Here is a 21,152-nt window from a genome sequence, read left to right on the forward strand (position 1 = left end):
CACAGCACAGCTCCTGGGGCCTTGAGAACCCCTCTCCGGTTTCAATTGCTTCTACCGCTGGAGTCGGGCTGCAGGGCGCCCCCGTGGGCTGGCTCCAGCCGGGTTTAGCCCGGGCGGGACGGGGATTTGGGCTACGGGTGTTTTCCTCCATTGTCTCCTCTCACCCTCCAGATAAGAAAACGGCCCGAGATTCACGAGGGCGTCGGCCCAGCCCTGTACCGCGCAGGGGACGGGAGCGGGACGGGTAACGTCCCCCGGCCGCAGTGGACCGTCTCCACCGCCGGGCGGGTGAGGCCGGCCCGCCACTCGCGACCGGCGCCAGGAAGGGGCGGGGTTTGTGCAACCAGGGGGCGGGGCAGCCTGTCACCCGCCCGCGGAGGCTTGTGGGTAAGGGCGGCTGCCCGCGGGGAGGCAGGTGGAGGGGCTGCGGAGGGACGGCTCGAGCCTCACGCTGTCGCCGCCGGGAGTCGCTTTCCCCGCCCAGCGGCCGCCGGCCTGGGGAGCGGATCGCAACGCGGCCGCGCCCTGCCCGCTCCTCCCGGAGGTGTGACGGGGGGCGGCGCTCGCCCGGACATGGACTCGCCGCTCCAGGTGGGCGGCGGCCTGTAAGCAGCGTCCCGGGCCGCGAGAGGCTTGGCGCCGGCCGCTGGGCGGGGAGGCGAGGGGCCGAGCTAACATGGCCACCCCCGCCAAGGGGAAGAGCCTGCGGCCGCTGCACCCGGACACGCTGCGGGTGAGTGAGGGCGGGAAGCGGCTGGTGGCTGCGCGGCGCCCCGGCCCAGTCGCTCTCCCGCTCCCCGGACCCCCTGAGCAGCACAGAGAGCGAGGGGGGCACCTGAGATGGGGGCCATGGCAGGCTCGCTCCCCGCGCCGTAAATGACCCAACCCACCCCAACCCCTCCCCCCTCACCCCCCCCCCCCACCGGTCCCCCGGAAAAGGAAGGATGTGGCGTGGCGGCGTTAAACATCAGAGTTGCCCAAAAAGAGGCTTTTCTTCGGTGTGCGGTTAAATGATGTAACGGCGGCCCCGCTCTCCGGGCGCCTTGGCCGCTGCTGCGGATAAACCGCTTCTTTCTCTCCGGCTTCGCTCGCAGGCTCTGCTGCGCCGACGATGCAGTGGGTTACCCGGGGGTGTGATTTAAAAACAAAATCTGTTCAGACGCGTTCTTTGTTCCCGGATCTGTTTCTACTGCTGTGGATTTTCTTAAAGCGTATTTTTACAAGTCCTAAAACTTGGGCTAATTTTGACTTGATACCTTTCTTTTCTGAATTTTTCATGGGTTGGTAGCTGGAAACTTTGATAAACGATTTTGTTTCATGGCATTACTTCAAAAGAAGTAGCAAGAAAAAGAGGGAGGCCTTCTAGGATCGTTGTTGCAATTCTATTGCTCAGAAAACACCTAGGGTTAATATAAATTCGGTTTCTAGTATAGTCTTCCTGCCTAAGAGTTGAAGTCAAACTATTTGCATTGTAGTTATAGCGACCTGTGTTCTAAAGTATATACTCTATGTAATGGGCCTTCAAGAAGTGAAGGAAGAGATGATCAAGGCATCCCTTAATGCTTTCTATGCAATGCCTATGTGAGGAGTGAACCTCTTGCCCAGCTAAGCAGGAACATTCTCTCCCCCACCTGAGTGCCTCATAGCAATCACCTGGGTGGATCACCAGTCCTTTATTACTCCTGATTTCTGCAGTTGTGATAGGAGTTGAGTTTTGGGGGCGGTGTCTTCACTATTCACCCCTTCCACAAGCCTTTATATTAATCCTTCATGGCTCAAGTGCCTGTATCTGCTACTGGTTGGGAAAGGTTTGAGCCAGAGCACAGTGAAAACTAGCTCAGTTCTCAGTTTCATCCTACAGAGTTTTCAATCCCAGCAGTGAAAACTAACCAGATGGTTAAATTTTCCCTTGGTTACACTTACACAAAGCTATGAACAGTAGAAAAAACACTGAAGCTGTCTGAAGACTTAAGACAACTTATTTAACAAAAGCCTCCATTCTACAGAAAGGGAGCTAACGTTCACGCAGGAAAGCTTCCTGTTTGCCATATGTATATTTCATGTCCTAAACTCACCTTTTTTGTGTTTTTGTTTTTTTTTTTTTAGCCACCAAAAATCAACCTTAATATGGAAGATGAGGTCCAGTTTGTGACAATGAGAAGTAAGTTTCTGAACTTCAAATTTAGAGATGGTTCTTTTTCTCAAGGTTTATGCAGTTAGAGGAGGAGTTTGAATAAACTGCTGCTCTCTTCACAAACTTAGTTCACGTATTTACCCAAAGAATGCCAGGCACTGTATACATATTTGCCTCCTTATTTGTTTATAATCTGTATAAAACAGAGCGAAGGATGGCATAGAGCAAAATCAAGCAGTTGAGCAAGCAGTAATAATCAGCCCATCACTGACCATTTTGTTTTTCACTTTCCATCTCATTATAGTGATGGGTTATTAGTAGGCCCTAGCAAATTCCTGGTCCATTTTGGTTAATTTCAATATCCTAGGATTTTAAAAATCATAAATTTCATGATTTTAGCTACTTAAATGTGAAGTTTCATGGTGTTGTAATTGTAGGGGCCCTGACCCAAAAAGGAGTAGTGGGGGGATCACAAGGTTATTGTGGGAAGGGTAGCAGTACTGAACCCTACTTCTGCGCTGCTGCTGGCGGTGGTGCTGCCGCCTTCAGAGCTGGGTAGCTTGAGAGTGGTGGCTGCTGGCTGGGAGTCCAGCTCTGAAGGCAGAGTCACCACCAGCAGCAGTGTAGAAGTAAGCATGGCATGATATGGTATTTCCACCTTTACCTCCGCACTGCAGGCTGCAGAGCTGGGCCCTCAGTCCGCCCACTTTCTGGCCACCCAGCTCTGAAGGGACCAGCACAGAAGTAAGGGTGGCACGGTATGGTATTGCCAGCCTTACTTCTGTGCTGCTGCTTGCGGGGCGCTGCCTTCACAGCTGGGTGCCTGGCCAACGGCTGTCACTCTCCGGTTGCCCAGCTCAGAAATAAGGGTGGCAGTACTGTGGATGCCCCGCCCCCCCTCGCCCAAAATAACCTTGTAACACTTTGTATGTATTGCTGAGATTGTTTTCCAATGTGCATTACTTTGCATTTATCAACACTGAATTTCATCTGCCATTTTGTTGCCCCGTCACCCAGTTTTGTGAGATTCCTTTGTCACTCTTTGCAGTCTGCTTTGGACTTAACTGTCTTAAGTAATTTTGTCTGTCAAATTTGCCACCTCACTGTTTACTCCTTTTTCCAGATCATTTATGAATATGTTGGACAGGACTGGTCCCAGACAGATCCCAGGTGCACACCACTACCTGTTTTCATTGTGAAAACTGACCATTTATTCCTACCCTTTGTTTCCTATCTTTTAACCAGTTACTGATCCATGAGAGGACCTTCCCTCTTATTCCATGACTGCTTAATTTCCTTAAGACCCTTTAGTGGGGGACTTTGTCAAAGGCTTTGTGAAAGTCCAAGTACACTAGTCCACATGTTTGTTGACCTCCCCTCAAAGAATTATAATAGATTGGTGAGGTGTGATTTCCCTTTACAAAAGCCATGTTGACTCTTCCCCCAACAAATCATGTTCGTCCATGTGCCTCAGAATTCTGTTCTTTACTATAGTTTGAACCAATTTGCCTGGTACCGAAGTTGCCTATAATTGCAAGAATTGACTCTGGAGCCTTTTCTAAAAATTGGTGTCACATTAGCTATCCTCCAGTCATGTGCGGAAGCTGATTTAAGTGATAGGTTACATACCGCAGTTAGTAGTTCTGCAGTTCCATATTTGAGTTCCTTCAAAACTCTTGTGTGAATGCCATCTGGACCTGGTGGCTTACTACCATTTAATTTATCAATTTGTTCCAGAACCTCCTCTGTTGACACATCAGCCTGGGACAGTTCCTCAGATTTGTCACCTAAAAAGAAAGTGTGGGAATCTCCCTTACATCCTCTGCAGTGAAGATTGATGCAAAGAATTCATTTAGTTTCTCCACAATGGCCTTATCTTCCTTGAGTGCTCCTTGAGCCCCTTGATCGTCTAGTGGCCCCACTGATTGCGTGGCAGGCTTCCTGCTTCTGGTGTACTTAAAAAAAATTTTGCTGTTAGTATTTAATTTGATGTGGTGATTGGATCTCTGCCGTTCTGATATATAAGGTACACAACCTTACAGGAATGGAATAAATAACATACTGTGAAGATGTCATGCAAACTAAGGACACGTGTCTCATTAATACTGGAAAATTTCAATTAAAAAAATCTTAAGATTTATTAAGTCAAACCTGGAGCAGGCATAGTCTTAACAGAATCAGGGACAGAAATTGGTAGTTTAATAGTACAAATTAAGGAATGTATGGGACAAATTCTGCTATGAGTTACATGCCATGCAACTCAGTTGAAGTTAGTGGGCTGTGGAGAACTTGGCCCATAGGTGTTTTTAAATCAAATTTCAGGTGCTCTTGGATTGTAAAACCTGGACTGGAGTGCACCCTATAGTGGTACAATATTTGAAACTTCTGAGCCATAGAGAGAACCACTTGAGAGCCTCTTAGGCCTGTGGAGCACCTTCAATGTTTTACAGATAGACAGAGGTAGGTCTTGATTCCATATACTCTCAAATGACTCTTGGACCTGTAGTGTCTCTTGTTGAGCTCAGTAAGAGTCTTCTTGCATGGATGCAATTACAGGATTGGGGATTTAGTTTATTAGAACGGTTCTGATAAGCATAGCAAGCTTTTGGCTGGGATTCCTTGGTTGTCTGGTTCTCACTGTCTTGTAAGGTGTTATGTATCCTGAGGTTCAAAACATGCAGTATTTGAACTGAATATGTACTCTAATATTTCACGTTCGAATAAAACATTTCTGGGTTAAATTGCAGGAATTAAAGGCAGAAAAATGCCTTTAAAGTATAAGGGTACCAAGCAGTTTCTCTGTGTCAGTCTTCAAAACTTTTGATAGCTGCATGTGCAATATCCTCGAGCTCTGCGCCTTTGATGTCTAAACAAAACTTTAAGGGTAAAATAAAGTACTGCTCGGAAACATTATGCGATTAATAAATGAATTATTTTTAAACCATAAACTTTATCCAAGTATCAGAAATCATCTTAATAGTTTATGTAAGCTGGGTGTACACTAAGAGTGGTTCACTGGTATGGAAGAACTAATATACTGTACCAGCAAAGCACTCCGAATGTGGACACAGCTATACAAGCAAAGCTGTGCTACTTATTGGTAAAGTGCAGTTTTGCTGGAATGGCTGCATCTACACTACAGACTTCTGCTGGCATAGCTATGTCAGTCAGAAGTGTGATCCCTGACCAATATAGCTGTACTGACAGTCATCTGCAGTGTAGACATAACCTTAGTTTAGACAACCTTTCTCACAGTCAGAAGCTAAACATTTCCAAATTAATTCCATTCCCCCCCCCCCCCCCCCAAAAAAAAAAAAAAATCTGGAAGAGGTATTTTTATGCTGCCTTTCTCCCAAAGGGGTAACTTCCCCTTACAAGTTATTAGCACCTTTTATTAGTTGTAATGCAAGGGAGAAAAATAAAGAAAACTTTCTGTTGATTAGTTTTCTGTGGTCAGCGTCTGAATTATTCTCTTCTTTCTGAAAGATCAAAAGGCAGCTGGAGTTCTTAGAAAAGATTTTGTTCTTGATGTTTTGATTAAATGAAATGGAGGAGCAAATTAGCCAGTGATTTAATTTAATGGAAGTAAATTGTGGTAATTGATACTCATATAATTACAGCTGTTTGAAAACTGGGTGGTCTAGTTTACTTTTTCCTTTGTTAGAAGCCATTTAACAAGTTATGTGCAGACATAATAAGCAACTTTTAATTTTATGTTATATTTAAGTGAGGGACCAGATGGCATAGGTAGGTGGCATTCAGACAGTCTTTTACTTTTTGGTTTCAGGCTTGTAATTGGCAACAGGACTATCTTAAACACAAGATATCATCATGGCTGTTTAGTAGCCTACCAGTTTGTAAAATTACTGATACATATGTTCATATCACAGTTGATATCCTTGTTGGAAGTCTAATGTCAAGAATTTAAAAGGCATGGAGATACCTTTTAGCTTTCTAGATGTAACTTCTGCAAATTAATTAAGGCATATTGGATGGACAGCTTTCTTTATGACTTGTACTGATATAGAACAAAACTTCAACCTCCTGTCCTAATAACACTTTTCATAAGCATTGTATATTGGAAAATTATGACAATGCTTTGAACAGAGCTGCATGGATTAATACTAAATGATGCAATGTCAAACCTTTACAGAAACCCTGAAAGTCACAAAGCCTCGTTTTGATGCATCCTTGGTTTACCTGACCCGAAAATTCATGGATCTTGTCAAAACTGCTCCTGATGGTGTTCTTGATTTGAATGAAGTAGCAACAACTCTGGGGGTACGAAAACGAAGAGTATATGACATCACCAATGTATTGGATGGAATCCACCTGATTCAGAAAAGATCTAAGAATCTTATCCAGTGGGTGTGAGTTGGCTTTGAAATTTCTAACTTACATTTGCAAAAATAATTTCTAACTTACATTTGCAAAAAGATATTTTGTGTAATGTAGTTTGACCTAATTTTGACTTAATTGTGAACACGTGTTTTAGCTTCTTTCGTGTTTTGCAGTAACTTTCATAAATGAGATGGTACAGCCTCTTGAATTACACTGTTATTAATACAGTCTGTAATTATAGGATGCTTTTAACTTTCTAGTATCAGGAAATGAAGCAATTGTGAAGATTTTTTTTTTTAACTGACTACAAGAAACTAAAAATAATAGTTTATGACCAAAAAGCTTTCAACATTTTAGCTACACTTTTTTAAAAGTTAAAAAATGTTTAAGTATTCTGTATTGCACTACAGAATTTATTTATAAATATAAGCTTTAAATAATATTCTTGATAACTTTCATATTCTTTTAGAGGATCTGATCTCGATCAGGTTGCTGGAAAGGCATCAGAACAGCAAAAGCTTAGAGATGAACTTTCTGATTTATCAGCAATGGAAGAAGCTCTGGATGAATTAATTAAGGACTGTGCTCACCAGTTGTTTGAATTAACGGATGACAAAGAAAACACAAAATACCCTTTTAACTGCTGGATCAGTTATTTTGGCTACTGGCACCAAGCATTTAGCGATGGAAATTTTGTATAGCGAGTAAGAGGTGGAATTCATTGCCTTCCTTCTCATGCTTTAGAACAGGGCAAGTAATACTTGGAATTACTGGTCCCAAATAAACTTATATGTGCAGGTATATGTCTATATAGAATAAACAGCAGAAGGTAAAAGTTGAAGGTGTGGTCTTAAAGGAACACTATCACTGAAGTAATTATGAATATTTACATTTAGTAGTCCTATCTCATAGGCAAGCTTTGACAAATGAAAAGTTGTTCTGTAATTGAGATGAGTTAAACACCAAACATGAAAATTGGGAATATCACCTAAGATTCCTCATTCTATGCTTGCCTCTAGATAGAAGGCTAACTAGAAAAAAGTCTGGTACTTAAATAAATTCATTTTCAGACAATGACCAGTGAAACTTGTCCGTTCCTTGAAAGAGATCAGAAAGTAATTATATCACACAGTAACAGCCGTCCCTTCTTCTTAAAACAGTTAACAGATTTCCTTATAGAATCCTTGACTTATGTGTACACTAGCTTATGTGACATATCAAGATATTCATAGCATTAAGGCCTTTCAAGAACAGATCGTTATGGCAATCAAAGCTCCAGAAGAAACAAAACTAGAAATACCAGCTCCTAAAGAAGTAAGTATTGCTTTTCATTACTCTAAGGCAACTGCATTTTTAGAATTCGAGTTTGCAAGAAGAGCAATTCATTTTTCACATACAGAAATTAATATTGGTATGATATAATATTGGTGGTGTTATCTGATACTTTTCATAAAACAAAGCTACCTGCAATAATGTTTGGTGTAAAAGTGTGCGGGGACAGTGTTTTAGCTAAGGTGCTCATTGCTAAAGTACCTGAATGCTTTACAAATCAATATAATTTAAAACCACACCTTGAGATGAGGCGGTATGATTAACGTCCCCCATTTTAAAGATGGAGAACTGAGGCACAGAGATTAAGGGTACATCTACACGGGCAGCAATCGATCCAGCGGGGGTCGATTTATCGCGTCCAGTCTAGATGCGATAAATTGATCCCCGAGCACACTCCCGTCGACTCCTGTACTCCACCGCTGTGAGAGGCGCAGGCGGAGTCAATGGGGGAGCAGCAGCAGTCGACTCACCGTGGTGAAGACACCGCGGTGAGTAGGTCTAAGTACGTCGACTTCAGCTACGTTATTAACATAGCTGAAGTTGCATAACTTAGATGCCCCCTCCCCCCCCCCCCACTTAGATCAGGGCTTAGTTTACAAGCATACGCTACTACGCAATTTGAAACTCCTAGACCTGACTTTTCAGAGTACTTAGCCCTATATAGATCTTTATATGTTCAAAGCACAGCTCCTGTTGGCTTCGGTTGCAGCTGTGAGTGTGCAGCACTTAAGCAAATCAGATCCCAGGGTGTCAAGTCAGGCAATCAAAAAAGAAAAACACACAATTAGTGATGATCTCTGACAAGCTTGGTTTCGCTAACTTGCTTAGCATCAGGGAGCTACAGCTTCTCAAATTACATATTGCTTTGGCTATAGTAAAAAATTTCTGGCAGTGGGTTTCCCTACTTTCATTCTTGGAAACAGCTGTAAACTGCCTGACTGAAATTTTCCGAAATGATTCCTCCTCGGGTAGATGCCTAACATGGAAATTTTCAGCCTAATTGGTTGGTTAGGCACAGTTTTATAAGCCTCTGTTTTCAGTTGCTTATAAAAAAGTTTCAAGCAACCTTACTAAGAGGTGCTACCAGCCCTGACTGTAATTGTTTAGAAAGCTAGTACAACATACTGTAAAATTTTCATGCATATTTGATTTTTTTCTATTACAATGCACTTGTCTCTTTGGGGAAAAAATAGTTCTAGAACTTGTTTCCCTATAATGTTTACACCTAAATCAGTTTTTTGATTAATGTCTTGGGGTAATTTCGTGTCCTCTGCCTTTGGTTCTTGAAAGCCCATTACATTGCTGATATTATCTACTGGGGGTGTTGACATAGCAATTTATTAAATTTGTCCTGCCTTACTGATTGTGCTAGCAGTAAAATTTGTGCCAACACTGATTGTTTTGAGCTATTCAGTTGTCACATTGACCCTAAACTCATCACTTTTGCTACCTCTGTTTATAACAGTGTAATAAAATTCAGTCATTTATCAACATGGCCTGTTGAAAATGAGCAACAAAAGAAAGTAGTTCTTCACATTGGATGGACCCTCATCAAAATAAAACCATTCTAGCACACAGAATTGTTCAGTTGCTTAATTACATTGTTTAATAGATGTCATTCAATATGGCAGCTTCATCGGTAACCCTACCAATTTACCAAGAACTAAAAAACCTTTAAATTGGCTTAATTAAAGTCTGTTGAAGTTAATATGTCCCTCCTGTATCTGGACCTGTTCTTGTATGTCTATTTGTGTTAAAATAGATGCAAAATACTTGAAGTAAAAATTAGTTTGGCTTAATCTATAAATTTCTTCTGATTCTGTGTATATAAAATCTGTTTTACAGGATTGTATAGAAGTACGTATAAAGAGCACAAAGGGACCCATTGATGTATATTTATGTGAAGTGGAGCAAGATAACCCAGGTGCCAAAACTTTTGAAGATATGGATACTCTGACGTCAGAAACTAAATCACCAGTACCTCTTGATGAAGGTATGTGAGAAATTTAAATGGAAGAAAGGTATTTATCAACATGAGACAAACTACTGTGAAATATGTATTGTATCCAACTCAGTTTGTCAGAATGATAAACACTTCTAATCCCCCTGAAACTTGTGTAATTTTTAAAGTGGGCTAAATTTTCAGCATATGAAAAATATTTCAGAATCAACTTTAGCCCTTGTTACTAGAGCTGGGCAAAATCTTTTGGATAAATAGTTTATTTGTTGAAAAATGTGGTTTTTGTTGACATGAAACTGTTTTCAGATTTGACACACATTAATTGAATAATTTAGTCCAAAAAGAAGTTTTGGGGCTGGATTTGCAAGGGAACATAAATCCCATTCAGAAAACAGCTGGCAGTGGGTTCCTCCTTATAACTTTTAGCCCAATGCATAGGGCACTCACCAGGGATGTGGAAGGCCTGGGTTCCGTTATCTCCATTTCTTTATACAGGGCAAGGATTTGGATTGGGTCTTCTACCTCACAGGATCATCCCCTAACCACCAAGCTATGGGGTGTTCTGGGTCAAGTCTCTCTCCTCCTGTTGAAGCTGTTCCACTTTGTATAAAGTACTTGAGCCGGGGAGAGAGAGTGAGAGTGAACATAGCCTGGTGGTGTGAGTCCCCTAACTACTGGGCTAAAAGTTATAAGGAAGGCTCCTCCTCTTCTTGATGTTTAGTGAATCTAGCCCTTTAATAATGCTGGAAACAAAGCATTTCGGATCAAACATGTTTTGTTCATCCAGGAACGGACTTCTAAAATGTTTCAGCGAATCAAGGATCTTTAGATTCATTTTGACTCAAACTAATTTTTTTTTTTTTTTTACAGAACTCTGTGTGAACTGAAAATCAGTTATTTGCTCTGCTCTACTTGTTACCTATACATATTTTGATTTGTGTAACACTATTGTATAATATAATCTGGTGCCCTGCTGTTCTGTGATTAGATGTATAATGCCTTGCTGCAGAATCTTAGTTTGCAAAACAGGAAAACTTGACAACTAACTCAATAGCTCACTTCAAGTGAGAGCGGATATGTCTGTCTTCATCAATAGAGATGCAAGATAACCAGTCATATATGCCGGTTACTGCTGTCTGGAAGTAAACAAAGCAGGATATGTAGTTTGATGGGATGGTGTGGGGAGTAGTTAAGGTGACTTATTTTCAGCAATGCTATTTGAAAAGCAGTAGTTGCCCTTCCCCCGGTGTCCACTAAGATTTTTGTTTTTGTGCCACTTGTGGAATAGCAACATGGTGATGTGATTGGTCTGTTTCCAATAGTCTTTGTGTTAACATAATCCTAACGCAATAGTTTTTCCTTATAAAGTATCTCCTGTGTTTAGTGGCACTAATCCTAGAGGGATGAGGAGTTAACCCTTTGCAAAAGTCAGTGTAAAGAGGTCTGAGATTTGTAGCTTACAGTATGTAGTTATAGAATGTTAATTGTCTTCCATAGGGAGTGGAAATATTTTTTTAAAATAACGGAGCCCAGGATTTCTGTCATTCATGTGGGTATAAAACTGTGGATGACCTGTTCCTGTTTATTTGCCACAGCAATGCTCAATAAAATCACTAACTTCCCTCAAAATTCTCATGTCTTGTACCTTCCTACATAAATTAGTCTTGGATTTCTTCTTTGAGTGCCAAGGAAAAGAGAAATTGTGGAGTATTTCTGTTACAAGGTAACTTAAATTATTAACAATCAGCCATTCCAATTTTTTTTAAGTGAGATAGTCAGGATTCTAAAGTACATTTCTGCTTTCAACCATGGCAGTACTTAGCAACTTGACCTATTAGAACAAAAAAACTAGCAGTAAGGATTTCTGGGTTTAATTCCTTCTTCTGCTGCACATTCAATGTGAAGTTGGGCAAATCATGTAATCTCTACCTCCATTTATCTGTCTTGCAAAATGAGTATAATAACTGGGGTGATGAGACTAAATATTTTGAAATCTTTGAATAAGACATATTAAATTCTTTTCTGTGTCAAGCATTTATCTCAGTAAAGTTTGGGAAACCTCTATTAGCAGTTCAAGCTATAAAGCACAGCATGAATTAGTTCATTATTTTACTTGCATAAGCAGTCATGCTTCATGTTAGCACTTCTTGTGTAACTACTGCTTGTCTCTATAAACCGTTCAAATGTAGGATAAGCTTTAAAGAATAACACTTCTTGTATCTGCCTAGTTTGTTTTTCCCCCACTTCCTTGTTTTTGTGCCTATCAAGATTTACAGTCCCTTTCATGTCATGTGACCACATCTTTTTTTATTTCACTGGTTTAAGTGCTACTGTCCTAGCACCTCCCCGCCCTTTTGTTTTTCAGTATCAGAGGAGTGATCTTAACGGTGAGGGGCGATAGAACCATTTTATAGTGTCGTTTGTTACCCTGGAATTCTTACACCTGAATTTTTAAAGGGCATATATGTAAAGTTTCTAAATCCGTGTCTAGCACAATAAGATCACATGTAGATGCAGTACTTTTTTTTAATTCTACCATACCTTAGCTTTCATAAATATGAATGTTCCCTGAAAGAGAATACATGTTTTGGTAATCTTTTTTCACTTCCCTTCTAGAGTGAGATCTTCTAAATCAACTTGAAGGGTGAAGAACCATTAGAACACCAAGTCCTGTGCAGATTATCATGAATATCTGCACTGCAGAATTCCCTGAGTCACTTGGAACTATGAATATGTTTTTCAAACTTAAAATGGGAATAATTCAGTTGAGTGCTTTCACACAATTATCTTCAATTGCTTCAGTCTAAAAGAAGGTAATTCAAGGAACCGTTTTTAGGAGCTTTGTTTCTACACTTGTGCGTAATCTGCAGCGTTTGGGGGAAATGGCCTTGTTTTTACTGTTTTTATTAAATAATTTGAATGATAATAAATATGGACAAGACATTACTTCAAAAATGACTATTCTTTAAAGCCACATCTGGACCAAAATATGGTCCTGCAAGACTACAGATAATAAAGAAGCACTTTTAATTCTGAAGCTGCACTGTCACTAAACAGGATTGTTAAATATAATGTAAGAATCAAGAACTGGAGCATTGGAAGGCTTTTCTTACCCATAAGGAATATGACAAGTAAACATCATGAAAAATTGAAGCTATGCCTTGCACTGTGTGGATGTGGTTTGCATCTAACTCCGCACGGTGCGAACAATGAAGTTAAAGGCATGGCTTTTGTGTGTATATATATCTGTATCATGTTTAGATAGTCACTACTGGAGATTGACCAAATGAATTGCACTTTTGCCTTTGTACAGCAAAAACTGAAATAAACCTGTAAATATAAAAAGTCAGTCTAACGGTGTTTAGTTGAACTTCATCTTGGCTTTCTCTTTAAACAGTAGAAATTCATTAGGTGAATATAATCACGATTCATCGCAGTTTTTAATTGCACTGTTAAACAATAGAATACCAATTGAAATTTATTAAATATTTTGGATGTTTTTCTACATTTTCATATATATTGTATTCTGTGGTGTAATTGAAATCAAAGTATACTTTTATTACAAATATTTGCACTGTAAAAATAATAAAAGAAATACTATTTTTCAGTTCACCTCATACAAGTACTGTAGTGCAATCTTTGTTGTGAAAGTGCAACTTACAAATGTAGATTTTTTTTTTTTGTACACAACTGCACTCAAAAACAAAACAATGTAAAACTTTAGATGCTACAAGTCCACTCGGTCCTATTTGTTCAGCCAATCGCTAAGACAAACCAGTTTGTTTACATTTACAGGAGATAATGCTGTCCTCTTCTTTACAGTGTCATCAGAAAGTAAGAACAGGTGTTCGCATGGCACTTCTGTAGCCAGCATTGCAAAGTCTTTACGTGCCAGATATGCTAAACGTTCGTATGCCCCTTCATGCTTTGGCCACCATTCCAGAGGACATGCTTCCATGCTCCTGATGCTCGTTAAAAAAATAGTGCATTAATTAAATTTGTGACTGAACTCCTTGGGGGAGAATTGTATGTCCCCTGCTCTATTTTGCCCGCTTCTGCCATATATTTCATGTTATAGCAGTCTCGAATGATGGCTCAGCACATGTTCGTTTTAAGAACACTTTCACTGCAGATTTGACAAAACACAAGGTACCAATGTAAATTTTCTAAAGATAGCTACGGTACTTGACCCAAGGTTTAAGAGTCTGAAGTGCCTTCCGAAATCTGAGAGGGACGAGGTGTGGAGCATGCTTTCAGAAGTCTTAAAAGAGCAATATTCCGATGCGGAAACTACAGAACCCAAACCAGCAAAAAAGAAAATCAACCTTCTGCTGGTGGCATCTGACTCAGATAATGAAAATGAACATGTGTCGGTCCGCACTGCTTTGGATTGTTATCGAGCAGAACCTGTCATCTGCATGGACACGCGTCCTCTGGAATGGTGGTTGAAGCATGAAGGGACATATGAATCTTTAGCCCATATGGCAGGTAAATATCTTGCAACGCCGGTTACAACAGTGCCTTGAGAAGACCTGTTTTCACTTTCAGGTGACATTGTAAACAAGAAGCGGGCAGCATTATCTCCTGCAAATGTAAACAAACGATTGGCTGAACAAGAAGTAGGACTGAGTGGACTTGCAAGCTTCAAAATTTTACATGGTTTTATTTATGAATGTAGTTTTTACATAATTCTACATTTGTTACATAATGCCACACTTGTTACATAATTCAACTTTCATGATAAAGAGATTGCACTACAGTACTTGCATTAGGTGAATTGAAAAATACTATTTTTGGTTTTTACAGTGCAAATGCTTTGTAATCAAAAATAAATTTATAAAGTGAGTACTGTACACTTTGTATTCTATGTTGCACTTGAAATCAATAAATTTGAAAATGTAGAACACATCCAAAAATATTTAAATAAATGGTATTCTATTATTTAATCGTGTGATTTTTTTTTTTTTAATCGCTTGCCAGCCCTAATTGAAACATTGTATTGTACCGGCTCACTAACTTCTATAATTAGATGGTATGTCATTGTAGTATTGAGGCATCTTGACAGTGCTACATACCCAGTGATTGATGTGTAAATCTGTTGTTAATGGTTGCTGCATATGTCTTGAACTTAACTGTAACGCAGTGCTTCAAAATAGTAGAGCTGCCTTTTCATAATTTTTACCATGCAAAAAGTTGCCTAATTTGGAACTGTTCTCTCAGCTGCAGTTTCCCTTTTTTTCTAAAATGTTTAGCAAGGTACAAAGTGTTTTACACTACTGTCCCTCTGGGACTAGTTTTCCGCTGTAGCTCACAAAAGCTTATGCTCAAATAAATTGTTTAGTCTCTAAGGTGCCACAAGTACGCCTTTTCTTTTTGCGAATACAGACTAACACGGCTGTTATTCTGAAACCAAATGAGTTAGTTCATCTGGGATATCAACAACTTAAGCGTGGGACTCCCTATTGTTTTGCTATAGTATAGATTGTATGCGTATCAAGATTTTTCTTTAATTTAGCCATGCATAATTTTAAACTTCCAACTGTGACAGACTTAGTGTAATCACTTTCTCAATTCACAGGAAGGTCAAAAATAGAACTACCACTATGTTACCTGCTGAAATACTTTCCTGTAGTTAAGTCCCTTAAAGCCAATGCTAATTGGAGACTTCAGATAATCCAGAATTTTTAAATACTGATGTTTTATACAGCTATTGTTTAAAACAAGTCTGCTTTTATTTTGTTAACAAACAGCAGAGGGTAGTGGACTCTAAATAGCTTCAATGCAACTAAATGAAGACCCCAAATTAATGCAATTATATATAGTTTGCCCACTGGACAAAGTATTAAGCAGACCAGTACTTGTTTCAAGCAGCACTCAGATGTTTTGTATGTGATCTAACAACTTCCAGATCTAGGGAGATGGCTTAGTGAATTCCAAATGGGACTTCAGCATTATTGGAATCTCATTATCTTTCCTACTTTGGCTTACTTCAGAACAGTGAACTGTACCACGGGCTTCAATAGAAGCATTACTTAGGATTCATCTAAAGTTTAGGAAAAAATGAAGGTACACTTGCTGGCTTGGTTATAATATGGATTGGGAAGAAGCTTGTAAAGGGTCCGGAGCAAGCAAGAAATCCTAAAGCATCTGTGAGTAGAAAGATCATTGGAGGAAGACATGCTTTCTTGAGAACCTGATCAGTAGACCTTAGTTTAAATTGTCTGAGTTGCAAGACCTTAGTCTGTCTGACAAAACATATCTCCCTCTAGGTGGCAGAGTTGTTTGCTTTTGGACGGCAGTAATCATTTAATTAGCTTTTTCTAGGATCATTTCAACAGTTTGGACAATAGACTGTTTACTGTGAAATAAACACTTAAGATTTTATTAGCACAAGAGTGAGGAAACCTACATTTTGTGCATTAGGATAGGGTCTTGAACTGGAGCTGTGCAGCCATGTAACATGGAATAATGAGCTATAGCATATATTAAAGGGACTCCACTTAAACACACTTGTCAATATTTTTACCTGTTACAAGTAACATTGAAGATCACTATTAAAGGGAAGTTGAGGAAGTTTTTTCTTTGTCATGCATTTAACAGCATTTTGTAAATAGTTTCCTCTTTTCACCTTTTAGTGTGGGTCTTTCACACAGAAACAGATGGAGAAAAACATTTAAACATCAAAAAAAATGTGGTAAAATGACAAAATTGTGAGGGAAGCCTGGGGCCAGATGTAAATATGAAACTACTCTTAATTTGTTTTTACAATGGACTAGACATCCCTGTATACTGACTTTAATAATGCATATTAAATATTTTAAAATGTGCACTCTACCCTCTATTCATGGTTAAACAGTACCTTTTTGTTACTTGAATCTTTGTAACCTTATCTAGTTGTGCTAATGGAAGACCTTAACATATTTCAGATGATCATGGAAGTAGCCAGCTAGCTGAATAAGCTTAGACTTGACAGTGTAGGAATAGATGTTGAATTATGCTCAGCTTGAGTATTAGAAACTGTCATAAAAGGTAAATGTGATGGGATACCTTAATAGAGGAGATGAGACTTTACTCCTGTGAGTATATATGATACAGTGCATCTATTTGATTTTTTTGTGTAAAGTGGTTATTGAAATTACTTGTTTTTATATAAAAATAAACCATTTTGCAACATGTGTGCCTGCATAATGTTCCTCCCTTAACTGTCTCCAGGTATTCTGCTTTCAATACATTAGGAACAGATATGAATTTTTTTTACTCTTGCCTACATTAGAATGATTGAGCATCTCTAATTGCATTAGTCAGTGATAGCCATAACCAGAACGCATTATTATAAAATGCCCTGCTTCTGACTCCATAATTAGAGTAAGCCACATAACTGGCCAATTCAGACCTTATTTGGCATAATGAGAGGGAAGATAACTACTGCAGAGTTTTGAATGTGAATAAGTGTGTTGAAACCAATAGGACTTGGTAGGGGGAGAGACAGTTTTGGAAGGTCCCTTTAAGGATATAAGCTCTACATTTTGAATAAGCTATGTTTGCAAGGAGTTTATCCCACTTACAAGCAGGGTTGAGGTCAACTGGTATAAATCATGGCTTAGTCTACACTTGCAGTTTACAGTGGTGTAGTTATGCTGGGTGCCAGTTGCCAAATGTTGATTTGTGGCTAATCCTGAGAATGAACAAGGTCTCAGTTTCTTAGTAGCTTGAATCAGGTTTAAACTGTTTACATCTGAAATGAAGGTGCCCAGATCTGACGCTGTTAAAAAGGTATTTACTGTTACCTAAGCCATGATCTGCTATTCTTTTTGGTCTTGCATCTGATGTCTCTGACAATAATATACATATATTTTAAAATATGTTGAGGCCTAAATGACACAATTTGGTATAGATACTGTACTTTTCTGTATAGTTTCTATGTTGTATACATATTTTTCTAAACTTCTTTCTAAGAGAAATCCTCCCTTCAACTGTGTATACTATCAAAATATGGAACAGGAGGTCCCTTTACTTGCAAGGCGTTGAAGTGAGGTAATTATATTTGTCACTTTTAACTTACAGGAGAAAAATAGCGACATCCTTTTGAAAATAAAACTGAAATGGCATAGTTCGATACTTTTTTTAAAGAACCATTTATGTAAATGAGAAGAAATTTGGGTTTTTAAATATTTAAGTGGGTGGGGTCTCAGTTGCACTTGAATACTGGCGAGTGAGGGACAGGTACTGAAAACTGGGATATGGAAGCATTTAAATGTATTGCATAAACTCAAAATGTGTTTGTTTTTATTTATTAAATTTCAATGTAGTATACATTATATAAAGCAATACATCATAATACACTTCCCTGAAGATCTGCGGTTTTGGTTGAGGCCCAGCACAGCCAAGATGCAACTAGAAGTTGAACAGAAGAACCCTGGATCTGAAAGACCCAGCAAAAGGCAAATGTTAGCTATTTGCAACAGTATTAATGCTTTTCTTTGTATGCATTTAGGCCTGGATCCTCAAGGGTATTTAGGCTCCTAACTTCCATTGAAGTTAGGAGCCTAAACATCTTTGAGGATCTGGGCCTTAGCTTCTACCTTCCTCACTTATATGGAGAGCTTTAGCCCAAGCACACACATACAAAGAGCTGTTCTAGCCCTTGGAAGTTAAACCATCTTACTAGACGCATGCAAATCCTGGAAAAGTGAGAGAGATTTTCAATGGCATCTGGACATGAAGAAGGATTTAATGTGTTGGGTTAAGAAAGAGATGGGGATATAAAAACCAGTGGTTTTAGTGTTAGACACATGAACTGTTGTGCTATAAACAGTTATTTTCTGAAATTCTGGTTCTGAGAGTTGTAAGCTGTACTCTAGCTTTGTTTTCTAATATCTATTCAAAAGTGTCAGGTAAATATTGCAAATGAGTTGACTTTGGATATTTTTTCTTCCTTTATATTTACTTCCCAATAAGGAAATGCTCCACTAAACTTTCCTGATCGTTCAGAAGCCATGACAGTACTCGTCTACAGTGTTAGGCACTGTACAAACCATTGAACTGGCTGTCAGCGTGAGGTCTCAGTCTCTTAAGGCTTGAATTAAAATTTCCATTAGTCATCATCAGTGGTAGCAGAGCTTCCTCTTTGTGGGCCTCCAGGCACTAACAAAAGAAAATAGCAACAGCCATTCTGTAGTTCCATCCACTTTGCTGAAGAAGCATGCATAGAACTGAAGCCTGAGAGACCGTTGTTTTTTTTCTTTCTATTTTAGAGTTTTACACTGATGCCAGTCACCACAATTGCTATGTGTCAAGTTAAATTCTCTGCAATTAATGGTGGTAATAAAGCATGCTGAGAAATAAATTATTTGCAGCAAGATTCCGTAAGCCTGACAGAATGATTTGACCTTGAAGCTGTGAATTACAGGAATAATGGTGTATTTCTACTGAAACTGCGTATCTGTCATGGTTTCTCCATTCAACTGCGGGAGATTGCTTTTGAGGCAAGTGCGTGATGTCTCAAACCATTAAACGATTGTGGCTTCACTACAGGAATAAGTATACAACGTGCTCAAAGTGAGAAATTACTGGAGCTGAAGATGTGCAATCTTAGCACAACTGAAGTTACAACAAGCACTTCTGAAGTAAAACAAAATGATCCTAGTCCAGCAGTCCTTAGGTGAGGAAAATCCCCCTCAAAGTCAATAGGAGGTTTACCTTACTAAGATGGCAGGCTCAATCCTAATAAATTGTTTACTGTGACTAGATTAGAAAGTTTATAATAACACGAGAACGATTTAGTTTGAAGCTCTGATCTACTTTATTAATATATTATCAACAAAAAGAATCCTGGTAATAGTTCATTACTAGATGGAAACATAGAATTATCAATAGTAATGCAGAAAAGGTAGCAGTGTTCAATTAATATTTGTTCTGTATTTGGAAAGGAGGGGAAAGAGGATATAGTCTCTACATGGCAAAGATAACTCTTTCCATTCCATTAGTATCTCTGGAGGATGTTTAACAGAAACTACTAAAGTTAGTAATTTTTAAATCAGCAGGTCCAGATAACTTTTATCCAAGAGTTTTAAAAGAGTTGGCTGAGGATAGACCATTAACATTGATTTCCAGTAAGTCTTGGAGCACTAAGGAAGTTCTAGAAGCCTGGAAGAAAGCTGGTGTTATGCCAATTTTTTTTAAAAAAAAGGTAAATGGGATAACCTATAATTACTCAGGTCATCAGCCTGACATCCATCCTGGGCAAGATAATGAAGCAGCTGATACAGGACTCAATTAATAAAGAATTAAAGGAGGGTAGTATAATTGTGTATCAAAATGGGTTTATGGAAAATGGAGCCTGTCAAACTAACTTGATATCTTTTTGATGAGATTGCAAGTTTGTTTGATAGAGGTAACAGTGTGACTTCTGAAAGGCATTTGACTTAGTACGTAGTACTTTTTGTCTAAAAAAATAGAACAATATAAAGTTAACATGGCACACATTAAAGATAGACCTCAAAATGTAATGGTAAAGAAGGACTCCTTATCAAGCGGGTGTGTTGCCATAGCGTCCCACAAGATCAGTTCTTGGCCATGTTATTTAACATTTATATCAATGACCTGGAAGAAAACATAAAATCATAAATGATAAAGTTTGCGGATGATACAAAAATTGGGAAAGTTGTAAATATTGAAGAGGACAGAACACTGATTCACAGCAATCTGGCTCGCTTGATAAACTGGGTGCAAGCAAACAATATGTGTTTAATACTGCTAAATGGAAATGTATACATCTAGGAACAAACAATGTAGGCCACAGTTACGGAATGGTGGACTCTATCCTCAGAAGCAGTGACTCTAAAAAATATTTGACTGTTGTGGTGGATAATCAATTGAACATGAGCTCCCAGTGTAATACTATCACAAAAAGAGCTAATGCAATCCTGGGATGCATAAACAGGGAAGCTAGAGTAGGACTAGAGAGGTTATTTGGCACTGGTGCAACAGCTGCTGGAATAGTGTGTCCAGTTCTGACGCTCACAATTCAAGAAGGATGTTGATAAACTGGAGCGGGTTCACAGAAGAGCCATGAGGATGATTAAACAATTATAAAACATGCCTTATAGTGATAGATTGAGTTCTTCGAATCTATTTAGTTTAATAAAGAGAAAATTAAGGGGTGACTTGATTGCTGTCTATAAGTACCTAGAGGGGGAACCAATATTTGATAATGGGCTCTTCAGTGTAGCAGAGAAATGTATAACAAGTCCCAATGGCTGGAAGTTGAAGCTAGACAAATTCAGACTGGAAATAATGTGTAATTTTTTTAACAGTAAGAGTAATTAGTTTTTAGAATAATTTAAAAAGGGTTGTGGTGGATTCTCCAGCACTGGGAATTTTTAA

At 39.1% G+C, this 21,152-nt stretch overlaps 1 protein-coding gene across 5 annotated transcripts; it reads left to right on the forward strand.

Annotated features, from left to right (window-relative positions):
- Positions 1-373: 373 nt before the first annotated feature.
- On the forward strand, positions 374-16,942 carry E2F6 (E2F transcription factor 6). Of its 5 annotated transcripts, none has more exons than XM_037894051.2 (8): positions 374-733; positions 2,107-2,161; positions 6,288-6,504; positions 6,945-7,103; positions 7,675-7,789; positions 9,653-9,800; positions 11,430-11,490; positions 12,384-16,942. In XM_037894051.2, exons 1-8 carry the CDS (start codon positions 677-679, stop codon positions 12,406-12,408), a joined length of 837 nt encoding a protein of 278 aa, XP_037749979.1. In that variant the 5' UTR covers positions 374-676; the 3' UTR covers positions 12,409-16,942. The 5 variants fall into 5 exon arrangements, 4 of the variants coding, with proteins under 4 accessions (XP_037749979.1, XP_037749981.1, XP_037749980.1 ...); XM_037894053.2 differs by having other exon boundaries at positions 376-591; XR_005224568.2 differs by having other exon boundaries at positions 394-733; positions 10,638-11,490.
- Positions 16,943-21,152: the final 4,210 nt, after the last annotated feature.

Source organism: Chelonia mydas, chromosome 3, assembly GCF_015237465.2.
Source record: "Chelonia mydas isolate rCheMyd1 chromosome 3, rCheMyd1.pri.v2, whole genome shotgun sequence".
NCBI classification, from domain to species: Eukaryota; Metazoa; Chordata; order Testudines; family Cheloniidae; genus Chelonia; species Chelonia mydas.